The following is an 18677-nucleotide window of genomic DNA, read 5'->3' as shown; positions in this document are numbered from 1 at the left end:
CAGTCAATACAGAGACAGCACAGTCAATACAGAGAGAGCAGTCAGCACAGAGACAGCAGAGTCAATACAGAGAGAGCAGTCAGCACAGAGACAGCAGAGTCAATACAGAGAGAGCAGTCAGCACAGAGACAGCACAGTCAATACAGAGACAGCACAGTGAATCTGGAGCAGCCCAGGTGCGGGGTGTGTACCTGTGAGGTGGTGGAGGAGGTGGACGGGGAGGGAGAGGCAGGAGGACTCAGGGTGGAGCAGGGCAGGTTGAGGCTGACATAGTGCTCGTGGCAGCAGATGATGCGGATGAAGTCCATCCTGAGTGCGGTCAGAGAGCTGGGGTTGGGAGTGGAGTGCAGCTTACTGGAGATCTGAGGGGAAACAAAGATAATCCACAGCATGAGCATTACCCAGAACAATGCTATTATACTACAAGATGAGCATCACCCTGAGCAAAGATAGTATACTACAATATGAGCAGCAGCTTGTGCAAAGATACAAATGCTGAACTACAGTATGATCTAGTGTATAGCACAGATAATTGTTTGTAGTGTGCACAATGTATATGTACCTGTTTGTAGTATGTACAATGTATGTGTACCTGTTTGTGGTGTGTACAATGTATGGGTACCTGTTTGTGGTGTGTACAGTGTATGTGTACCTGTTTGTAGTGTGTACAATGTATGGGTACCTGGTTGTGGTGTGTACATTGTATATGTACCTGTTTATAGTGTGCACAGTGTATATGTACCTGTTTATAGTGTGCACAGTGTATGTGTACCTGTTTGTGGTGGGTACAATGTATGGGTACCTGTTTGTGGTGTGTACAATGTATGTGTACCTGTTTGTGGTGTGTACAATGTATGGGTACCTGTTTGTGGTGTGTACAGTGTATGTGTACCTGTTTGTAGTGTGTACAATGTATGGGTACCTGGTTGTGGTGTGTACATTGTATATGTACCTGTTTATAGTGTGCACAATGTATATGTACCTGTTTGTAGTATGTACAATGTATGTGTACCTGTTTGTGGTGGGTACAATGTATGGGTACCTGTTTGTAGTGTGTACAATGTATGGGTACCTGGTTGTGGTGTGTACATTGTATATGTACCTGTTTATAGTGTGCACAGTGTATATGTACCTGTTTATAGTGTGCACAGTGTATGTGTACCTGTTTGTGGTGGGTACAATGTATGGGTACCTGTTTGTGGTGTGTACAATGTATGTGTACCTGTTTGTGGTGTGTACAATGTATGGGTACCTGTTTGTGGTGTGTACAGTGTATGTGTACCTGTTTGTAGTGTGTACAATGTATGGGTACCTGGTTGTGGTGTGTACATTGTATATGTACCTGTTTATAGTGTGCACAATGTATATGTACCTGTTTGTAGTATGTACAATGTATGTGTACCTGTTTGTGGTGTGTACAATGTATGGGTACCTGTTTGTGGTGTGTACAATGTATGGGTACCTGTTTGTGGTGTGTACAATGTATGGGTACCTGTTTGTGGTGTGTACAATGTATGGGTACCTGTTTGTGGTGTGTACAATGTATGGGTACCTGTTTGTGGTGTGTACAATGTATGGGTACCTGTTTGTGGTGTGTACAATGTATGGGTACCTGTTTGTGGTGTGTACATTGTATATGTACCTGTTTGTAGTATGTACAATGTATGTGTACCTGTTTGTGGTGGGTACAATGTATGGGTACCTGTTTGTAGTGTGTACAATGTATGGGTACCTGGTTGTGGTGTGTACATTGTATATGTACCTGTTTATAGTGTGCACAGTGTATATGTACCTGTTTATAGTGTGCACAGTGTATGTGTACCTGTTTGTGGTGGGTACAATGTATGGGTACCTGTTTGTGGTGTGTACAATGTATGTGTACCTGTTTGTGGTGTGTACAATGTATGGGTACCTGTTTGTGGTGTGTACAGTGTATGTGTACCTGTTTGTAGTGTGTACAATGTATGGGTACCTGGTTGTGGTGTGTACATTGTATATGTACCTGTTTATAGTGTGCACAATGTATATGTACCTGTTTGTAGTATGTACAATGTATGTGTACCTGTTTGTGGTGTGTACAATGTATGGGTACCTGTTTGTGGTGTGTACAATGTATGGGTACCTGTTTGTGGTGTGTACAATGTATGGGTACCTGTTTGTGGTGTGTACAATGTATGGGTACCTGTTTGTGGTGTGTACAATGTATGGGTACCTGTTTGTGGTGTGTACAATGTATGGGTACCTGTTTGTGGTGTGTACATTGTATATATACCTGTTTGTAGTAGGTGCGAATGAGGTTGAACACAAAGCCTCGGTCCATGAGTGACAGCAGGTCATTCAGGAAGAAAGCAAGACTGCTGTTCAACCTCTCAACCAACTCCACATCCTGAGAGAGAGAGAGAGAGAGAGAGACAGAGAGAGAGAGAGAGAAAGAGAGAAAGAGAGAGAAAGAGAGAGAAAGAGAGAAATAATTGAATGAAGACACAGAATTATACTATAAATGTATTTTACTATTAACCAGAATTACCAAATTACTATTAACATTAGACAGGCCAGAGCTGACGCCACTGGGCATCCAGCACAGTAAATTCAACACCCACCTCCTTATACGACTTTTCCTAAATATATGCAAATAATGTAAAGTAACTGTTTTTGAAACTCCAAAAAATGTAGTACAGGCTGTTTGTGCCATTTTCTTCACAAAAACCCCACCGGACAATAGGAGGTTCTGGTACCTCGGCATGCAATAAAGCAACTGAAGGGCTAATGCTTTGATAGAAATTGCTCAATCAAGCAATCAAGCACTAACAAAACCAAAGGTCTGTGAAATTGAGAGTAACAGGAGACAGGGGATAGTGTGTAAAAACATGTTCCAAATACCAGGAGCTGGGTGAAACATGCTGAATTTGTTATACTGAAGAAATTACTTTAAAAAAAGATATATATTGCACTTTGTATTTCTTTAGGTACTTTTCCATTTTGTGTTTTGGAAATGTTAGCACATATACGTCTGTAATATGCCTAAACCACAATGTTGAAATCGATTCATTAGTGTAATTGGCACCATCTTATTGCAATTAGGCCGATGCAGGCGCAGAAACCAGTGCTATTTCTAGGAAGTAAAAATCCACGGCCTTTCTAGTGTTAACCCACATCCTACCATAACGTTTATGACATCAGGCTTCACATCCCAAGAGAGAGACCGTCGGAAATGAAGCTCTCTGTGCAGTACTCTACCTTGTGGTATTTGGTGGAAATGTCCGCGCTGATGGCGCACACCAGAGCAGCGATGTCGTCTACGAAACGGTCAGGGAAGCGCTGCCGCCTCGGGAGGTCCAGCCGAGAGGCCAGAAAGAGGTGATGGGACATGCTCTTCACCTGAGGGTCACAGAGACACACTCACACACAGACACACGTAACACACAGGTGATGGGACATGCCCTTCACCTGAGGGTCACAGAGATACACTCACACACAGGTGATGGAACATGCTCTTCACCTGAGGGTCACAGAGACACACTCACACACAGGTGATGGAACATGCTCTTCACCTGAGGGTCACAGAGACACACTCACACACAGAAACACGTAACACACACAGGTGATGGAACATGCTCTTCACCTGAGGGTTACACAGACACACTCACACACAGGTGATGGGACATACTCTTCACCTGAGGGTCACAGAGACACACTCACACACAGGTGATGGAACATGCCCTTCACCTGAGGGTCACAGAGACACACTCACACACAGAAACACGTAACACACACAGGTGATGGAACATGCTCTTCACCTGAGGGTCACAGAGACACACTCACACACAGACACACTCACACACAGGTGATGGGACATGCTCTTCACCTGAGGGTCACAGGGACACACACACACAGGTGATGGAATATGCTCTTCACCTGAGGGTCACAGAGACACACTCACACACAGGTGATGGAACATGCTCTTCACCTGAGGGTCACAGAGACACACTCACACACAGAAACACGTAACACACACAGGTGATGGAACATGCCCTTCACCTGAGGGTCACAGAGACACACTCACACACAGACACACTCACACACAGGTGATTGGACATGCTCTTCACCTGAGGGTCACAGAGACACACTCACACACAGAAACACGTAACACACACAGGTGATGGAACATGCTCTTCACCTGAGGGTTACACAGACACACTCACACACAGAAACACGTAACACACACAGGTGATGGAACATGCCCTTAGCTGAGGGTCACAGAGACACACTCACACACAGAAACACGTAACACATACAGGTGATGGAACATGCTCTTCACCTGAGGGTTACACAGACACACTCACACACAGAAACACGTAACACACACAGGTGATGGAACATGCCCTTAGCTGAGGGTCACAGAGACACACTCACACACAGAAACACGTAACACATACAGGTGATGGAACATGCTCTTCACCTGAGGGTTAGAGACATAACACACACAGGTGATGGGACATGCCCTTCACCTGAGGGTCACAGAGACACACTCACACACAGAAACACGTAACACACACAGGTGATGGAACATGCCCTTCACCTGAGGGTCACAGAGACACACTCACACACAGAAACACGTAACACACACAGGTGATGGAATATGCTCTTCACCTGAGGGTTACACAGACACACTCACACACAGGTGATGGGACATGCTCTTCACCTGAGGGTTAGAGACACACTCACACACAGAAACGCATAACACACACACACACCTGGGTGTGCAACGTGTGTACATGCAGTAGTGTATAGTGTGTCTGCACATCTTAGTGTGTACAGCACTGGTAGTGTGTATACTGCTGATGAAGGGCATGCCATGTGTGTGTGCATGCGTGAGTGTATGCGTGTGTGTGTGTGTGTATGTGTGTACGGATACCAACCATGAGGTGGAAGAAGAACCAGGCCTGCTGCAGCGCTGCCTCTCTCACTGTGCTGGTGCTCACCACCCACTGCAGAGCCAGCTCCTCATGGAGCAGCTACAGGATTGCCACAGGTTACCACAGTTAGCGTTAGCACAGCTAGGGTTAGCATGGGCACACCAAGAGCCGCCACTGCTCACAAAGTTCATCGAGTTAGCACCGAGCTACCACTGTTCATATACAATCAGGAATTAGCACAGAGCTACAACTGGGTTAACAGAGAATTACAATTCGGGAAAGAGCTGAAACTTGGTAATATCAGACTGTAGTGCAAACACAGTTATCACAGCTAAAACTATTTCCACAGACATTCCCTGTACTCACAATACAGACATTCACAGTACAGATCCCTGTACTCACAATACTAACACACACACACACACACACACACTTACATACATACACACACACAAGATCACACACAGATGTGGATGATGAGAAGTGAAAAGCTGGAAAAATACCCTTGTGAGCTGAATGAGCTCTACCCAAATTAGTGCCAGTTGTGGTTACACATGCAATAGATCATGAATCCCTGACAGCCCTACAGGCACTGAGGGAGACAGACCTCCAGATACGGTGACGCAGACCACCTGCTGACAAAGGAAATGTAAGGATGTACTCTATATAGTTTCATAAGAGGTCGTGTTTTAGTAGCAAGTAGAATGTGCTGTAAAAAGTTACTGGATATGTCTGTCCAATAAAGCAGACAGGACAATCATGATTATCAATGACCTGTGACCTGCTGCCAGACTGGTCTCACTGTTATTATGGACAGAAACGTGCGTGTGTGCGTTTATGCATGCATGGGTGCGGGTGCTTGCATGTGTGCGTGAGTGTGTGTGCGTGTGTCTGTGTGTGTATGTGTGTGTGTGTGCGCGTGTGTGCGTGCCTGCATGTGCGTGAGTGTGTGTGCCTGCATGTGTGTGAGTGTGTGTGTGTGTGTCTGTGTGTGTATGTGTGTGTGTGTGTGTGCCTGCATGTGCGTGAGTGTGTGTGCGTGTGTGCGTGCCTGCATGTGCATGAGTGTGTGTGTGTGTGTGTCTGTGTGTGTATGTGTGTGTGTGTGTGCGTGCCTGCATGTGCTTGTGTGTGTGTGCCTGCATGTGCGTGAGTGTGTGTGCGCGTGTGTGTGCCTGCATGTGTGTGTGTGTGTCTGTGTGTGTATGTGTGTGTGTGTGCATGCCTGCATGTGCTTGTGTGTGTGTGCCTGCATGTGCGTGAGTGTGTGTGCATGTGCGCGTGTGTGCGTGCCTGCATGTGCGTGAGTGTGTGTGCGTGTGTGTGTGTGTGCGTGCCTGCGTGTGCTTGTGTGTGTGTTACCTTCTTGGCGACGTGCCTGGTTGGGGCAGGGCAGAAGAAGGTGTTCTCCAGGAAAGCGGACATGCGATTGGAGCTGTGCTCACATGCCTGTGATGAGCGGGCGGAGGTGAACAGACACAGACACACAACACAGAGGGATGAAGGAGTGGCACCTAAACTCAAATCCAACGACCCGATCCAGCAGACCCACTGATCCGCTACCAGCAGAATTTAGAGTACCTGAGACCGTATACAAGATACCACCCACAGAACAGCTAGAGACTGTGGGAACAGGATATACTCTGAAACTGGAAAACTATATCACAAACTGATACTCATTGGGAACAGTCTGCTACACATTAAGACTGTAGGAATTGAGTTTAAGGTTAATTCTGGATGAAGAGAATGAAAGCATGAGTAAATAATGAAGAGACACACTAAACGGATTATGTCGTTTGACAAAATAAATAATGAAGACATAGACCATGACAAAAACACCAATGATGATGAAAACAGCGTGTGTCTGTGTAAGAGAGAGAGGGTGTAGTACAGTAAGCCAGAGGGGGTTTGTGTGTGTGTGTGTGTGTGTGTGTATAAGTGAATAAGTGAATGAGCGTGCTCACAATCATGGGTAGATTAAGACTTTTAAGGAGATTGGTGAAGATACAGAAAAAAAAAGCAGATGATTGGTGGACACACTCATGCGAGCACACACACTTGTTTTTGCTACATGGTGAGGACACATGACTTTTTGCATACTGGTGGGGACACACACCCACACACAGACGCATGCACACACGCACGCACACACACACACGCGCACACACGCACACACACACACACACACACACACCCATGCGTACGCACACACACGCGCACGCACACACACACAGGCTGGGGGTGCACCTGCTTGAGCTCACTGCTGGAGTTGGGGTTCCTGCGTAGCACGGCCCTGGAGCCCCCAGGGGCATAAGCAGAGTTCACCCAGGAGTGAGAGCGGTCAATCCCCTAATACCAACACCCACAGCCAGGGGGCAGCAGCACACAGGAGAGAGGGCCCGAAGAGAAGAGCAGGAGGGAAGGAGAGAGGGGGAGAAAGGAGAAGAGAGAGAGAGAGAGAGAGAGAGAGAGAGAGAGAGACGGAGGAACAAAGGGGGAGGACAGAGAGAGAAAGGGGAAAAAATAAGGGCAGAGAAAAGGGAAGCGGAAAGAGAGAAAGAGGTAGAAAGACAGATGGAAAGATAGGAGAGGAAGAGAGAGAGTTGGGGAGGGCAAAGGGGGCATTAGGGAGACAAAAAGATTAGCACAGCAGAGGGTTGCGAATCCGGCACGGTTTCACAGTGATCAACATCAAACACAGAAACAACTGAAGCGCTGCCTTCATATCCACAATATTCCCACAGATACTGTCGGAGCGGACACTTCTCCCTGCGCCTGAGAGCTGGCCTGGGGAGCTACAGACCAGTACAGTGCAGTTCCTGCAAAGCTACGCAGCCATGCTGATTCTGCTCACTCCAGTCAAGCCTAACAACGCATGTACATTTAAAGTTTTAGTAACGTCTATACTTGTCTCAATGGTTTTCTTATATTTAAACATCATATATTACCAGTTTAGAAATTCACAATTTAATTTTGTAGCTAAGCAGCTAGCTGATTGATGTTTATGCTAGATTCTGTGAGACAAATATCTTTTCAAAAGCCCTCTGCGTTTCAGGAGACCGTGAATGGTGACTGCAGCTCTAAACCACATCATCACAGTATTTAAGTAAAAATGATTTACTGTTGTGGAAGTAATTATACAGACAGTGAGCATTTTATTAGGTATTTATTAGACTTATTCTTTAGACGTATTAAGTCTTCGGTTGCTGTAGCCTACTTAGAGGTTTGACACGTTGTGTGTTCAGAGATGTTCTTCTGCATACCACTGTTATAGTGCGTGATTATTTGTGTTACTGTCTCCTTCCTGTCAGCTTTGACCAGTCTGGGCCTTCTCCTCTGACCTCTCTCATTAACAAAGCGTTTTTGCCTGCAGAACTGCTCCTCACTGGATGTTTTTTCGTACCATTCTCTGCAAACTCTTGAGACTGTAGTCCGTGAAAGTCCCAGTTTCTGAGATAGTCAAACCACCCTGTCTGGCACCATTCAGTGTATAATTGAGTGTATAATTCTGGGTATAACTGTTCTGTTTAACCCAATGAAAAGGGTTTGGAACCTTTTTTCCACAAAATTCTAAGTCTGTGTTCTAGAACTACACTGTCTTCAACTACCAGTAGTGATCGTCACAACAGCATTAGAGTGTTCAGTTGCGAACAGCTGTCCGGACAGCTGTCACTCTGCGGGAATGTTGTCACTGCGCAGGAATGTTGTCTCTACACAGGAATGTTGTCTCTACAGAGGAATGCCATAGTTGTCACTCTGGGGGAATACTATAACCATGCAGGAATGCTGTTACTGTTCCGGGATTATTCTGCTATTCAGGAAAACTGTCTCTATGCAGCGATACGGTCCCTATGCAGGAATACTGTGAATACAAAAAGAGGCAATACAGACAGTGTGCATAAACATTTGGAAACGGGGAGAGGCGAAACGTCGGTGTGTGTAAATGCGAGAAAAGAGGAATGGGTTGTACGATGCGGGTGTGTGTGTGTGTGTGTGTGTGTGTGTGTGTGTGTGTGTGTGCCCGTGCAGAAAGAGACGCAGAAACACACACACCTTGCTCCCGATGATCCTCTGCACCTCCTCGTCAGGCGAGGCGGGCGTGGTGGCCAGGTCGGGGTTGGAGTTGCTGATGCTCTTGGAGCGGGACAGGTGCAGGCTGCTGGGTCGGGCGGTTGCCCGGGACAACGTGGCGTACTGGATGGGCAGCTCATACGCAGGGGCCAGACCTGGGCGTGACCAAACGCTCAGTCAGGCTTTCGGTCAAAACCACGACCAAACGCTCAGTCAGGCTTTCAGTCAAAACAACGACCAAACGCTCAGTTAGGCTTTCAGTCAAAACAACGACCAAACGCTCAGTCAGGCTTTCAGTCAAAACAACGACCAAACGCTCAGTTAGGCTTTCAGTCAAAACAACAACCAAACGCTCAGTCAGGCTTTCAGTCAAAACAACGACCAAACGCTCAGTAAGACTTTCAGTCAAAACAACGGCAATCAAGACATTACATTAATGGCATTTGGCAGACGCTTTTATCCAAAGTGACTTACAGTTGATTAGACTAAGCAGGAGACAATCCTCCCCTGGAGTAATGCAGGATTAAGGGCTGTGCAGATCTTATTGTGGCTACACGGGTCCCAGTCATGTACCTTAACCACTACGCTATAGACCGCCCCTACACTAATCCAGTCAGAATGGCACTGATGAATGGAGGGAGAGCACTACAAAAAAAAGTCTTAACAAGTGTTTCAATCTTTTAATGAGCATTCAAGTGTTTTATCATTTTTTTCTCTCTCAAGAAGAAAATATTCGTAAATCTATTATCATATTAGCAAATCACACACACTCCCATTGCGAATTCATGCGGTCTGACCCTTGAGCCGGGAGTGACAGATATCCTGGTGTCGGACAGGAATGAGGAGGCGCAGCGGTGCTGGAGCTCTGTGTGATATAAACATCTGGAGCCGTGTTGGCTCAGCCACTGCAGCACACTCACCGCCGTGGGGGGCGGGGGGGTCCCCGCTGGGCAGGTGGAAGCAGTAGTGGATGTAGGACAGCAGCAGGTTGTTTCGGCCGTGGTGGTCCTGACTGCCCTCCAGGTTCTTCTGGATCTGATTGGCCAACAGCGCCATGGCTTCAAACGCAGCTCTGCCAAGATTCACTGAGAGAGAGAGAGAGGAAGTGAGTGAGAGAGAGAGGGAGAGAGTGGGAGAGGGGGAGAAAGACAGAGAGACGAACAGAAAGAGGGAGGAGAGAGAGGAGGGAGAGCTCACCGATCTGCCCTGCGATGACGGGCGGGTGCACGATGAGCAGGACCAGCTTGCTCAGCAGCTGGTGCAGGAAGCGCACGCAGGTGTCCAGCAGGGCGGACCGCAGCTGTGCCATGCTGGCCTTCAGCTCCGCCTCCACGTTGGCCTCGGTGATGATCACGTCCTTCAGCCGGAACGGGAAGGAGTACTCCTCCAACACATCCACCAGCGTGAAGAACTTATCCAGGTGAGGGTCCTGAGGGCCACAGAGCCGTCAGCATTCAGTGAGTGTGTGTGTGTGTGTGTGTCTGTGTGAGTGTGTGTGTGTGTGTGTGTGTGTGAGTGTGTGTGTGTGTGTGTGTGAGAGACTACGTGTGTGTGTGTGAGAGAGAGACTGCATGTGAGTGTGTATGTGTGTGTGTGAGTGAGTGTGTGTGTGTGTGTGTGTGTGTGTGTGTGAGTGTGTGTGTGTGTGTGAGTGTGTCTGTGAGAGACTATGTGTGTGTGTGTGGGTGTGTTGTGTGTCTGTGAGAGACAAAGTGTGTGTGACAGTGGGATTGTGAGAGTGCGAGTGTACGTTCATACCTGCGTGTGAACAGAAGAAGCAGCTCGCACTTCTACACAGAACACCCCTCTGTGGTTATCAACCCACTTCATCCCAGGAAGCTGGACCTGCAAGGAACAGAGACAAAGACACAGATCACTCTGCTGTATAAATACATAATACAAACAATATATAAACTATACAAGTCACTCTGGACGAGGGCGAATTCTAAATAAATCATGTAAATAAGTGACTAAAGGCCCATTGATAATGGGTAAACAGTATGATGTTAATAATCATGGGCTGTGCATGCACTAAGAAGGACATGGTACAGAATAGAGGTCTGTATAGCAACACCACCACCAGCCGTTAACAACGACAACAATACCGCAAAGCTTCCAGTTTCTGTAGCGTACTGTCCATTATGCTCAGCTTAGCAAGTTTTGATTTGATAGGACAAGAGCGACAAACCTATTAACGTCATGTTTAACAGGAAAAACAGCGCTACAGCTAGCTGGCTAGTCTATTCTGATCATTATAAAATACAAAAATAAATGATTCCTCTATTTTACAAGCATACTTTATGCAAACATATACTGAAAGGGGAAGTCACTCCTGGGCTGTTTGTTGCACGAACAACTAAACGTTGTGTTCAACAGAAAGCAAAACGCGTTTCCAAAATAAATGCGAAAGCACATTTTCAGCCATTTTCATTTTGCTTGTTGAGCATAACCACACACTAGAAGCTTTCCGCTATCGTTGTCAATCCTTGCTAGCAGCTGGCAGAAGTGTTGGTCCCCCTTCCCAGGTTCCACAAGAACACTGCACTACATTATATTACATTACAGTCATTTAACAGACACTCTTATCCAGAGCGATGTACAATAAAGGGCCAATCATAACCAGGGACAAGCGCGCTAAAAACCCTAGAGGGAAGTATGGTTCCAAGTGCTTGAGTGATCACATAGATTTAAAAAAAAAAACTTGAACCCTTGTAAAATAATGAGAACTATCCAAGTAGCAATGCCACAGTTTTGGCAGCTAGAACACCACAAATAGTAAAATAAATAAACGTTAAGTCTGATCATTACATTTAGCATACAGATAGCATACATGGCTAATAATTACAGTGATGTAGGGAGGGAAATGAGCAGCCTAGAAAGGTCAGTTTTCATTCGTGTTGTATGGTATTATTGCCTTGTTACTTCCAGCTCTGTGGGCTTCACGGTTGGCTAGAGCTTGTTGGGCTGGTTTGGGTGGGGCCATGAAGAGTTTGGGCGTAGGTGGGCTCCATGCTGACCTCTAGTACAGACTGTTTTGGGGGGAGAGGGGTATTATAGGGGTGTAGGGCTTACATCCGGGGTGAGGACGGAGTAGCTGGGCGGGGGCTTCTCCACAGACACGGGCAGACTGAAGGAGCCGGACCGCAGGCGGCCATGTTGCATTAGCGGGATCCACTGAGGAGACACCGGTACACCATCAATACACTCTACACCACAATAATACAACAGGAGGGGTTAGCTGCTCACTGTGACTGTAGGAGAGATTTGGGTGTAGGCTGAGGGTGTAGAAGCACTGAGTGTAGGCTGAGGGGGCAGGCAGGAGTGTATCCATAAAGTATAAAGAGGGTGTAGCACATTTTTTTGTAGGTGTTGCATGTAGACTGAGGGTGTAGGCCGTGGTGGGCGTAGGCTGAGGCAGTAGGAGATGTTGGGTTTAGGTGTTGGGTGTACACAGAGGGTGTAGGAGCAGTTGGGTGTAGGTTTTGGGCATAGAACACGGTGTTGGTTGAAGGTGCCTCATCTCACCGTGTAGCCCACAGGGGTCTCCAGGGGAGTGTTCTGTTTGGGCTGGCAGCTGATGTGGTAGAAGGTGAAGAGCAGGTGGTGATTATCCGTCAGGTCAGCAGGAATCTTCATTTTCATCTCATCATAGAACTCTGGAGACCTGGAGTGAGAGAGAAGGGGGGGTGAGAAGGAGAGAGAGAGGAGGGATAGAGGATGAGAGGAAAGCAGGACCTTGGACTGACAAACAGAAAGGGGAGGAGAGGCTCTTACTTGTCGTGGTAGATGACTGGAGTGTAGGCCTCCTTCTGAAACTCAGCACAACTGGACTTGCCAAAGATAACCTGCGATCACCAGATCAGATGATGTTTTGTTAAAACTGGTCTGCTGGATAGCTAGTAACATTGATTATTATTAAGTCCTTCATTAGTTAGTGATTGGACAGTGACATGGGTGTGGCTCATTTATGAGTGTGTGATTGGACAGTGATGTGGGTGGGGCTCCTTTTCTGAATGTGCTATTGGTGGAAACTCACAGGCAGGGCCTGGCTGGGATCCTCTCCCGCCATGAACTGCACCTTGACAGCGATGTTTCTCACCGAGCCCTGACGACTGCTAAAGTTCAGACTCTGAGGGTACACATACAGCAGGTTCCTGAGAGAGAGAGAGAGAGAGAGAGAGAGAGAGAGGGGAGGGAGAGAGAGAGAGAGAGAGAGAGAGAGAGAGGGAGGGAGGGAGAGAGGGAGGGAGGGAGGGAGGGAGGGAGGGAGAGAGAGAAAGGGAGGGAGAGAGGGAGAGAAGAGTTCAACAGAGGGAAAGAGGGAAGAAGAGGGAGCGAGACAGGGACAGGGGGAGAGATAATATAAATGTTGGTTCAGCAGTATTACATTGTATTGCATTTAAATTATATGACATTATATACATTACTTCACAAAGGTAGTTAAAGGAATGATACATCTTATTTATATAGTACAGAGCTCATAAAGGGCTATGTCCTATATTAAATTTATAAAGCTACTACTTTCTGACACAATTCCATCAAAATGCCTGACTCAAAGCAAATGGCAGGCAGTATTCACATCTGCAAATCTTGTGTATGGGCCAAACAGCTATATTACTTTTAACGGTATGTGCGTAGGCATGCATATGGTGAGTCAAAATCATTTTGTAGGCTTGTGTGCATGTGTATGTGGCCTTTTCTTGTGTATTTATTCATAAATTGCCCTCCTGTGGCAGCCAAACTCTAAAACAAACACAGAGCAGGTCACTGCAGATCAAAGCATTTTAGGTTTATTGCATCTTACTGTCTGGACTGAGATCAACCTGAGAGCTTGGACCGCCAACAACAGTAACTGTTTGATCAGTTACATGTCTAGGTCACACTGATTCAATGAAGGACACAGAGCAGCACTCTGATTGGGCCACTGCTCAGCTGGTATTCCGAAATCTCCCCATATTCCAGGAGATAATTGATATAAGATCGAGAGGCACAGACAGGACCCGAGACACACAGAGACACGCAGAGACTGAGACAAACTGAGACACCCAGAGACACGCAGAGACACGCAGAGACAAACTGAGATACGCAGAGACAAATTGAGATACGCAGAGACAAATTGAGATACGCAGAGACAAACTGAGACATGCAGAGACTGAGACAAACTGAGACAAACTGAGACACGCAGAGACAAACTGAGATACGCAGAGAAAAACTGAGATACGCAGAGACAAACTGAGACACGCAGAGACAAACTGAGCCACGCAGAGACAAACTGAGACAAACTGAGACAAACTGAGACAAACTGAGACAAACTGACACGGCAGATACAGGCACAGAGCTGAGAGACAGAGAAAACACAGACACAGAGAAACAGAGAGCTCTGAAACAGAGATACAAACACAGACACAGAGAGGCAGAAAGCTGAGAGATACACCGATACAACACTCGAGGGAGAGAAACTAAGAAAAGCGACAGAACATTATACAGCGGATTCCCAGAGGTTGTAAGAAGAGGACGGGGGCAGATTTACAATACCCCAGAATGAGAGGCTTACTGCCCCTGCTGTGCGCGACTCTCTGGGCGATAGAAGCATCTGGAACACCAGTGAAGAAGAAAGCAAAGGTCCAATCAAAGCTGGCCTCTGTGGAGGACGTGAACGTCCTGACCTATGGCGTGCTGCAGTTCAGCGATACCATACACCACGTCTACCAGGACACCAACCGCAGAATGAGCCGGGTCGACACCTTGCTCCAGCGCCAGGAGGGGGCGCTGGAGCACCTGCAGGAGGAGGTGAAGCAGGCCGCGCAAAAAGAGGAGGAGATCAGGAAAACCCTCTCCCATTTACAGGTGAGCGTGCACGCCTACGTTCCGGTCAGGACTAAGGGCTATAATTCTGGAGTCAACTTCGCACGGCATGTAGGTGCAGTCCCCTGGCGAGGTGCGTGGCGGACTGGGCGTGGCTACTGAGTCTTGCCATTCTCCGAAGTCCAGCGTCGGGCGCACCCAGTAGGCCACGCACGCGCTATTCTAGAACTAAGAAATACTGACGTTATTCAAGTATTTCTTAAGCTTTACTGAACGAAACTCGTTTTTAAATGTTGCTCAAACAAAAGAAAAAAAGAACGTACAATTGAATCATTAAATTAATATGAATGATGTGGCTTACTAAGCTGAACTGAGTGATTTTCTTTGGAGTCGAAAACAGATGTTTGGGGTTTGCACACGTTGCGTATGCAAATTTCTCATGGTTTTTTGAACTTGAACTTGACCCAAATACTTGAACTTGATTTTGCAGGCTATTGACATACCCGGCCCTCCATTCTAATTCTTCTTTATTGGTCTCTTTGACATTGAGCATAACAGGGTGATATTAATTTTAAAATATATAACATTTTTTTTTGGAAACACCTTGCAGTTTAGTTCTCTTAACTGCATGGTAGACAGCTCATGTTGGTCGTGACCACATCATGGTGGGTGTAATGATCACTGTTTAAAACATTATGCCTTCACATATACATCGATATTCCATTTATTACATATTACTTATTATGCCAAGGGAGAAATTATTGCAAAATATGGGATTAATCATCAAACAGAGTTTACAAATGCAGTCAATCTGTAATTTGTGCCAATAAGCGCTCCTGTAGCTATCATGTTAACTATTGTCACGTAATTAAAATGAAAACGAAATACTGTATCTGAGCGATCGCACTCTGCACTGAGAATAGCCACAAACAATTAAACACATAATAAATACAATAGTTGTGAGTGGGATTTAGCAATATTAAAGACAAACTGAACAGCATACTATCAACAAAAAAAATGTTAGCTGCTGAAACTTGTGCCTGCGTTGAGCAGGCGGGTGATAAACGGGGAGAAACGCAGACCTGTCTGACCCACCCCGAGAAGCGGCTCTCCTCCCATCTCGCCGTGCCGTTAATCCCAAATTAAAAGCGAAATCAACATCACGGCAGTTCACAGAACGGCAGACGCCGGCCGGAACATACGGCCCAAAGAACACACCCAGGCTCCAATCACGGCCAGGCCTGCGTTGATTCCAGGACTCAAGACCATTCAGAATGGAAATGGAACTGAAACTTTCAGTTAGACGGTTTAGAACAGTGGGGGCTTTTTTTTGAAGAAAATGGCACAAACGGCCTGTATTTCTTTACTGATTTGATCATTTACAATGTAAAAAATGCTATTATTTTAAGCCCTAATATTGAGGAAAAGGCTGAGAAGAAGGTACTGCATTTGCAGTGTTAGACTCATTTTAATTTTAAAGTCTAAATGCCTGATGGCGTTGGCTCTGGTCTTTCCAGCATTCGTTCTAAATGTAAAACCTGCCACTTGAGCGTAACTCTGCAACCATTAACCTTCCATATGTTCAGTAAATAATTCATTTTAAGAAATGCCTTTACTTATTGGCACTGTGCCAAATGCAAGGTAGCAAACAAGACAGCACATGCCCGTCTCTCTATTCACCAGGCAAGTCCCACAAAAGCATTTTAAATGAATCCTTTAAAGAGGTCTTATTCTGGCCAAATGGCCAGGACATTTGATAACCCTTGCAACGACCTCAACAATGTTCAATTATGTCGAAACAATGGCTGCCGGCGTCACTGCGCGATCGCAGGAAACGGTAGAGGAGTCTGTTTAAATACGCAAACGACATTCATGAAACATTAATCATCAAAATTAGCTATCAAGCATTACAAAAACTACTTACGAGGACTTTATATTGATGATGGTTTTTACTGAATACTGTAGTTAGCTAGGGAGTTGATTTTATTTTTGCACTGTCTGTCTGTGGGACTGTAAGCCCTCAGCTGTCACTTTTCTAATCACTGATCTTGTTTCTCAGTTGTATTTCGGTTTGAATTTATGAGAATTGACTTAAAGAGATACTATATATAACTGTTTACCCTGTGATTTACTCAGACAGAGGCTTTGTGACACAGGTCACTATGTGCAGTTTACTCAGACAGAGGCTTTGTGACACAGGTCACTATGTGCAGTTTACTCAGACAGAGGCTTTGTGACACAGGTCACTATGTGCAGTTTACTCAGACAGAGGCTTTGTGACACAGGTCACTATGTGCAGTTTACTCAGACAGTGGCTTTGTGACACAGGTCACTATGTGCAGTTTACTCAGACAGTGGCTTTGTGACACAGGTCACTATGTGCAGTTTACTCAGACAGTGGTTTTGTGACACAGGTTACTATGTGCAGTTTACTCAGACAGAGGCCCTGTGGTGCAGGTCACTATGTGCAGTTTACTGAGACAGTGGCTTTGTGACGCAGACACAGACTGCTGGTCTGCACGCGCAGGCACTGCAGATGAGGACAACGCTGCAGGACGTTGAAAAGGAACAGGTGGAGCTCCTGAACCAGGTGACCAGCCTGGACACCAGCGTGGACAGCTCAGCTCCCAACATCACAACATTAAAGGTAAATAAACACACACACACACACACACGCACGCGCACACACGCACGCACGCGCACACACACATACACACACACACACACACACACACACACACACACACATATGCATGTGCATACACATTATGAGATTACATTACAGAGGTTATACTGCATGCAGTTTAGTGATGTTCCCTGTGTGTGTGTGTGTGTGTGTGTGTGTGTGTGTGTGTGTGTGTGTGTGTGTGTCTGTGTGTGTCTGTACTTGCACACAGGACTGGGCTCTCCAGCACTCCAATGTTCTAAAGGTCCTGGAGAAATGGATCCAGCACGAAAAGCAAACTTTGGAAGATCAGGACCAGCAGCTTACCCGCATACAGAGCCTGGTAATCCCTGCCAGCCTACATCTCCCACAATGCACCAGTGATCAATAAAGATGACTCAACATAACCTTAGTACTTGGACAGGCAAGAAAACATATCACAGTTTATCATTTTTTTTAAAAATCACTTATCATTCTGTTCTTTTTCTGTTACAGACCGAGTCATGAGCCCTGTTTCCTCAAGCAAATCACACTCTTCCTAACCAATAAGGACCAACTGTTCACTGCTGCAAGCCTCCTCACCAACCATCTTCTGATACATAATGCTCACTTCAAACTCAACACAGCAATGCCACATACAGTAACACGTCTCATTCACCTAGACACAGACCGAAGCCACACACTAAACTGCCCTGCTGCTCTGGGTCCATAAACAGCCTAACCATTTAATAAAGATAAACATTTTATTACCATCTTTCGCTGATTATTCTGAAATTGTAAACTGTCTGCTGCAAAATGGGGTCAAGTGATCATCTCAGGAAGGTAGAAACAGAAAGACGGATTGTGTCACAACTGCACTGTGTTCAAGAGAGTACACAATGGACTGGAGATTCATCGGTAGGTGTAGGGGTGGTATGGAGTAAGCTGTAGGTGGTGTGGGGGGTGTAGACTGACCTGTAGGTGGTGTGTGGGTGTGTAGACTCACCTGTAGGTGGTGTGTGGGTGTAGACTCACCTGTAGGCGGTGTGGGGGTGTAGACTCACCTGTAGGTGGTGTGTGGGTGTAGACTCACCTGTAGGTGGTGTGGGGGTGTAGACTCACCTGTAGGTGGTGTGGGGGTGTAGACTCACCTGTAGGTGGTGTGTGGGTGTAGACTCACCTGTAGGTGGTGTGGGGGTGTAGACCCACCTGTAGGTGGTGTGTGGGTGTAGACTCACCTG

General features: G+C 46.3%; 2 protein-coding genes across 5 annotated transcripts in view; one reads left to right on the top strand and one right to left on the bottom strand.

The window, feature by feature from the left end:
• The window catches only part of LOC133114002 (dedicator of cytokinesis protein 7-like), a 50227-nt gene that overhangs the window by 16102 nt on the left and 15448 nt on the right, over positions 1 to 18677 (bottom strand). Inside the window, exons 16-29 of one of the 3 annotated variants that reach the window (XM_061223198.1) lie at positions 13024 to 13141; positions 12762 to 12832; positions 12513 to 12651; positions 12060 to 12161; positions 10746 to 10832; positions 10185 to 10416; positions 9908 to 10072; positions 8970 to 9142; positions 7164 to 7265; positions 6279 to 6365; positions 4920 to 5015; positions 3238 to 3378; positions 2273 to 2386; positions 192 to 362 (exon numbers count right to left, since the gene is read on the bottom strand). In XM_061223198.1, the coding sequence (XP_061079182.1) occupies positions 192 to 362; positions 2273 to 2386; positions 3238 to 3378; positions 4920 to 5015; positions 6279 to 6365; positions 7164 to 7265; positions 8970 to 9142; positions 9908 to 10072; positions 10185 to 10416; positions 10746 to 10832; positions 12060 to 12161; positions 12513 to 12651; positions 12762 to 12832; positions 13024 to 13141 (1798 nt within the window). The remainder of the gene's footprint in view (positions 1 to 191; positions 363 to 2272; positions 2387 to 3237; positions 3379 to 4919; positions 5016 to 6278; positions 6366 to 7163; positions 7266 to 8969; positions 9143 to 9907; positions 10073 to 10184; positions 10417 to 10745; positions 10833 to 12059; positions 12162 to 12512; positions 12652 to 12761; positions 12833 to 13023; positions 13142 to 18677) is intronic. The other 2 variants (XM_061223199.1, XM_061223200.1) reach the window with 2 other exon arrangements.
• On the top strand, positions 14219 to 18209 carry angptl8 (angiopoietin like 8). Of its 2 annotated transcripts, none has more exons than XM_061225212.1 (4): positions 14219 to 14834; positions 17320 to 17439; positions 17690 to 17800; positions 17953 to 18209. In XM_061225212.1, the coding sequence occupies exons 1-4, from the start codon at positions 14529 to 14531 to the stop codon at positions 17962 to 17964; spliced, it is 549 nt and encodes a 182-aa protein (XP_061081196.1). In that variant the 5' UTR covers positions 14219 to 14528; the 3' UTR covers positions 17965 to 18209. The 2 variants fall into 2 exon arrangements, with proteins under 2 accessions (XP_061081196.1, XP_061081195.1); XM_061225211.1 differs by having other exon boundaries at positions 17293 to 17439.

This window comes from Conger conger, chromosome 16 (assembly GCF_963514075.1).
Source record: "Conger conger chromosome 16, fConCon1.1, whole genome shotgun sequence".
In the NCBI taxonomy this organism is placed as follows: domain Eukaryota; kingdom Metazoa; phylum Chordata; class Actinopteri; order Anguilliformes; family Congridae; genus Conger; species Conger conger.
The sequence above is the reverse complement of the archived record's forward strand: the minus strand, read 5'-3'. Positions and strand labels throughout refer to the sequence as shown.